Here is a 6,011-nt window from a genome sequence, read left to right on the forward strand (position 1 = left end):
TGGTTGCACCCAATGTTACTGGTGCTTTTATTATACAGTTCGCGGCAATTATTATAATATGCCTTAATCTCAATCTGGATCAAGCGTTGAAGGTTCCTATTCTAGCAAACGTCTTCCTTCAACATATAATACATCGAAGGACAACATCACGGTAGTCTGCACAAGGTCTACAAGTCATTTAATACCAACAATCACAAATACAGGAACTTCTTATTAATTTCATTTGTTGTAGCCGCTTAATTGTCAAGTCTTCTCTAAAATCCTCTGTTACCCAATCGTACATGAGCATCAGGTACTGAAATTGGCGCTATGACCTTGAAATCCCTCGCCGATATTCTGCTGGAACTATTTATCCTCTAAACATATAACATATGGAATGAAATTAGAGTCTGGTTTATTCATAAATTGTAGATATTATAAATGAACAACAGAACTCACAATTTTGACGGGTCTCAGTAATAGAAGACTGACAGATTTACCAGATCGTTCAAGAAGTTCGTTCGCTTGTTTCAAATTTCTCACTGATACACCATCAATTTGTATAACTTGGTCACCAGTCTTAATTCCATTTTTACAATTTTCCTGAATAAACAATCAATTAGCCAGTTGTAATAGTTGTAGTACATTGTTTATATTTTCAAGTTTTAAGTAAGTACTTCCGTAAATGTGTTCAATGATATTTTATTTAACATTGTCTGTCCGCCTTTTTGTATTCTCTTGTAATTTCTGGATTTTCAAATTGAAATGAGTAGTAACTTGAATGTAGGTTTGTTATCGGAGCTCAGAGAACAAACCTACATCCAAATTACCCACCTGAGCTACAAATCTTCTCCATCATCTCAAAATCATACGAGTAGTAACTTACTGATAATCATTTCCCATCAGAAAAGGGTAATACTCACATTTAATCCTGAAAAAATTTGGTAAAGTTAGGAATTTATCATGGATTATTCAAATGGATTAGATATTTATCAGCTTTACTAGTCAAAGTAAATATTCTCAAGACTGAAACTGAATTAGAGTTGATAGATCATGAATTCGACTAATTAAAAATACTCTGTGTGATATGTAAAGTTTTATATGAATTAGCATCCCATAATGAACATCAAATCTGAGATGCAGGTGCATCCAGCTGACGAGTCCCAAATAGGACGAAACGCGAGTCAAACTGGATTCCACTGATAGCCACTATCCATCTTCCCTTATAATGCTAGTGAAATAAGGCCATATCGAGGCAATACGCACAACATGCACATATGGCCAATAGGAGACTGACCAGTTGCAGTCCAAAACATCAATGGGAAGATTCAAACAAACAATACTAAGCGAATTTATTTATCATAGGTTGCACTAAATGATAATTCCTTTTTAATAAACATCTATACACAAAATAAAAGCGAATAATGCTTTCATTTGGTTTATAACTGTACCATCTTTATGAGTGATTTAACGAAAGAGTTCAACAATTAACAACATTGTGTGAGGAAGATTAAGAAGATAAGGGTCAGTATCTATGGATTTGTAAGCATTCACAATTTTAATATATTGCTGAACACAGTATAGGCTTTGTAAGTCTATATGGACTAAAAGTCAGAGCAAAAGGTGGTTAATTTAAATAAAGTAAAGTACACCTTATTCAGATTAAGTATTTAATTTAAAAATTAAAAAAACTGAATTGCGTCATTTAGTATAGCTGTGCTAAGCTGTTCTTAGCCACTAACAACCAGAGCAACACTTTTTATAGGTACATAGTACGTCTGGACAATGTGGGAGACAAGGAAGACCATTCAAATAACGATTTGTTTGACAGCGTGAACCGGACGACATTATGGAAACTTCTTCGACACTATGGAGTATTTGGGAAGATTGTCAACATTATTTGGAACTAATACGACGGACCACAGTGCAAATTGGTGCATGGAGGACAGATGACAGATGCATTCCCAGTAAGCCCCGAAGTCAGACAAGGCTGTTTACTCTCCCCCTTCCTCTTTCTCCTGGTGATTGATTGGATTATGAAGACGTCGACATCCGAGGAGAAGCACGGAATACAATGAACATCTCGGAATCAGTTAGACGATTCGAACTTCGCAGATAACCTAGCCCTTAAATCCCATACACTGACAAATACAGATGAAGACAACGAATGTAGCAACAGTCTCTGCATTAATAGGCCTCAACATACACAAAGGAAAGAGCAAGATCCTCAAATACAACATGGAGAACGTCAAGCCAATCACGCTTGACAGCGAAACTCTGGAAGATGTGGAATCATTCACGTACCTGAGAAGCATCATTGATGAACAGGGAGTATCTGATGCAAACAGATATAAAGGCGAAGATCGGCAAAGCAAAACCTCATTTCTACAACTGAATAACATATGGAACTCAAAACAACTGTCAACTAATTTCAAAATCACAATCTTCAATACGAACGTCAAGACAGTCCTACGGTATGGAGCTGAAACGTGGAGAACTACTGCAACCATCGTCAAGAAGGTACAAGTATTTTTTTAACAGTTGTCTACGTAAAATACTCAACATTCACTGGCCGGATATCATGAAAAATAGCTTTCTGTGGGAGAGGACAAACTAGATTCCAGATGAAGAGGAAATTAGGAAACGACGTTGGAAGTGGATAGAAAATACACTGAGGATATCACCAATGTGCATTACGAGGCAAGCACTAACTTGGGATCCTGAAGAGAAGCGGAAAAGAGGAGGGTCAAAGAACACATTACGCTGGAAAATAGAAGCAGATATGAAAAGGATGAATGTTAACTGGAAAAAAGGGGAAAGGATTGTACAGAACAGTGTTGGATGGAGAATGGTGGTGTGCGGCCTGTGTTCCTCCACAAGGGTTAACAGGCGTAAATAAGCAAGTAAGCGTTGAGCAGCTCAGAGAATAACCTGTCCAGTTGACCTTTTATTTTTATATATAAATGTTCTTAACAAGTATATGTGTGATCAGATTGTTCGAAATGTATTGCGCTAATATATAACATAGTTCTGATAATCTTCGTCTTCTTATTACATTATCGAAAGGTTCTAAGTTTGAGTGTGATAAATCAAACTGAAATTCAAACACATCCAGTTGGTGAGTTTCAAGTAGAGAGAAACTCACTAGTTACTATCTAACTTTATTAAAACGTATGACTGTTTAACGAAATTGAGGAAGTCAGCTCATGAATAATTCCAGCTCCTAAAAATGGTAGGATGCTAACGTTCTGAATAAAAATCGTATGACACTGAGATGACTTAACAATACTCAATACTATAAAACAGCACTATTCTGATATTGTATGTTACAAAAAATACAAATAATAGACAAGACACGAAAATTTCAGTAAGCCGTTACAATTTGTCATTCCATCAAAACTTTAGGTTACATTTGTTTTCAACGCAAATCGTGTGAACAAAGTGGTTTCAGTGAAAAATATAAACATTATAAATATATTGTAGATTGGAGATAACTGACTGTAACCACTAGAACAATTTTCGAAAAGAATCAAGTTGTCGGTGACCTGTAATCGGATTTGAAGTAAATGTAGAAGTTATTTTGCAATATATATCGAGGCAATACGCACAGTATGCACATATGCCACTTAGATTTTGACCAGTTGTAGTTCTAAACATCAATAGGAAGATACAAACAAACAATACCAAGTGAAGTTATTGCGATTTGTTCAAATTTTATTGAACTGAATTCTGCTCAGTCAGTCAGCTACAACGTAGGACCAGGCACACATATGCATCGGTCCAAGTTGCCATACCTCGTTAGCACAACAAGATCAACACCGGATTCATAGTAGTTAATTTAGTGGTGGAAGTAGTATATAAATTATAGGTTGTATATAAGGATATAGTACAGGAAGGAAGAGAGATATGAAGCAATTTTAGTCTCAAAGTTTAAGGGAAGATAAGGAGTATATACACCTACGCCATTGTGATCGATTCTGAGCCATGTCACCCAGAGTCTCTAACTATTGGTCACGACAGTCGTGCAGACCCCAACCAAGTAGTCTGCATCTGCCAACATGGCTCAGACTAGAAGTTAGTGACTTCAAACACTGATGCCATGTTTTGGTTTGGCCGCCCCTAACTCTCTTCCAACAATCCCCAATACTAGTCATCATAGAGCGTCGTGGTAATCGGTGTTCAGGCATACGTAAAACATGGGCCAACCATCTCAGTCGATGAAGATTTACAAACTCATCAACTGATTTACCAACATTCTTTAATACCCTGCGTCTAACCTCACTATTACTTACCCGGTGATCCCAGCAGATAAGAGCAATATTTCTAAGGCATCTGTGGTCAAATACTAGTAACCTACGAGTATCTTCTACTCTTAATGGCCATGTTTCACAACCGTAAAGTAGAACAGAGCGAACTGATGCGCAGTTTACTCGTCCTTTAATTTATAGACGGATATCTCGTCTTCGCCATAGGTGACGTAAGTTGGCAAAGGCCAAACGAGCTTTTCGGATCCGTGCTGAGATTTCGTCAGACAACAACCCATTGGGGCTGATCAGACTTCCAAGATAAGTGAAGTTGTCGACGCGTTCGACTACTTCACTCCATATTTTTAGCTCGGGTGTTGACGCAGGCCAGTCCTGGAGTAACAATTTACATTTGGATGGGGAGAAACGCATCCCAAACATCCTGGCATTATTACTGAGTTCCAGCAGAAGACTCTGCATTTTGTCAGCGTCTTCACCAAACAGGACTATATCATCAATTCAATTCATTTCAATGACAGACACTGCCACAGAACCTCTCGGTCTACAGAGTCAAATGCTGCTTTTAAGTCAAGAAAAACTATCCTTGTCGGACACCGATAAGCGTGTCTGTGCTGTAAAACTCGACGAATGGTGAATATGTGGTCGATACAGCCACGACCAGGTCTGAAGCCAGCCTGATTTTCTCGTGTTTGCAGTTAATGGGTCTTAGTTAGGCGCCCGATAATTATTGAGGCTAGTATTTTAGATGCTATGTTAGTCAGACTAATCCCTCTATGGTTATCACAGGATGATTTTGACCCCTTTTTATATATTGGGACAATCAGTGATTGTGACCAGTCGGATGGGATTACATCCGTCTCCCAGATTTTAGCCAGAATATTAGTCAACCTAATCGCTAAAATTGGACCACCATATTTAAAGACCTCTGGAGCCGATCCCTCAGTACCAGCTGCTCTTCCTCGTTTCAGATTACCTATAGCCTTTTGAACTTCAAGTAGGGTCGGGGGGCCTACTTCAATGTTCCATTCAGGTTTTCTAGGAATAGTGGGTAGTTGTACAGTAGCTGAAGGCCAGCTAAACTGCTCCTTAAAGTGTTCCGCCCATCGTTCTAAACGTTTGGGTTGAGAGCAGATAAGGGTTCCGTCTTTTTCGGAGATTGTCTCACTTACACTTGACTTCTTAGTTCCGGTTTCTTTTATTAGTCTGAATAGTTGCCTGGTGTTGCCTACAGCCGCTGCTTTTTCCATCTCTTTTGCTTTCGGTGCCCACCACTGCTCACGATCGTTCCTTAGACTTTTAGTTAACCTAGATCTAATCTGTTTACGCTCTTCGTCGTGTTCAGAGTTTACACGAATCCATCAGTGAAATAGACTTAGAAGAAATCCATTGGTTTTTTGGAGCCCTATGGTTTAAATGACTAATAGATGTTACTGCTGTTTCCACAGCTGTTCGTATGTCTTTCCAAGCAGCATCTGGGTCAGTCTTGTTTACAGAACTGCCTAGATGTGAACTCAGTTGTTTCTGGAATTCACATTTGGCTTTCTCGTTCTCCAGTTAAATCCTAATGGGTCTTCTTAGTGTACTTTTCCTGCGTCCATTGACGCTCAGACAAATGCGCGCTGGTATTAAAGCGTGATCAGAGTCTAAACAAGTGTTCCAATACGAGCGACAATCTTCTATTGAGCCTCTCCAACGATGACTGATGACAATATGGTCTATTTGAGTCCATCGTTGGTTTGGTGCAGGTGGTCGCCATGTAGACGATGG

At 38.7% G+C, this 6,011-nt stretch overlaps 1 protein-coding gene across 1 annotated transcript; it reads right to left on the reverse strand.

Moving 5' to 3' along the window:
* Positions 1-414: 414 nt before the first annotated feature.
* Positions 415-582, reverse strand: Smp_102120 (hypothetical protein; the record flags this gene model as incomplete). The annotated part of the gene is made up of 1 exon (XM_018790377.1): positions 415-582. A coding segment is annotated over one exon (168 nt), but the record flags the coding sequence as incomplete, so codon positions are not given.
* Positions 583-6,011: the final 5,429 nt, after the last annotated feature.

This window comes from Schistosoma mansoni, assembly GCF_000237925.1.
Source record: "Schistosoma mansoni, WGS project CABG00000000 data, supercontig 0308, strain Puerto Rico, whole genome shotgun sequence".
Lineage (NCBI taxonomy): Eukaryota > Metazoa > Platyhelminthes > Trematoda > Strigeidida > Schistosomatidae > Schistosoma > Schistosoma mansoni.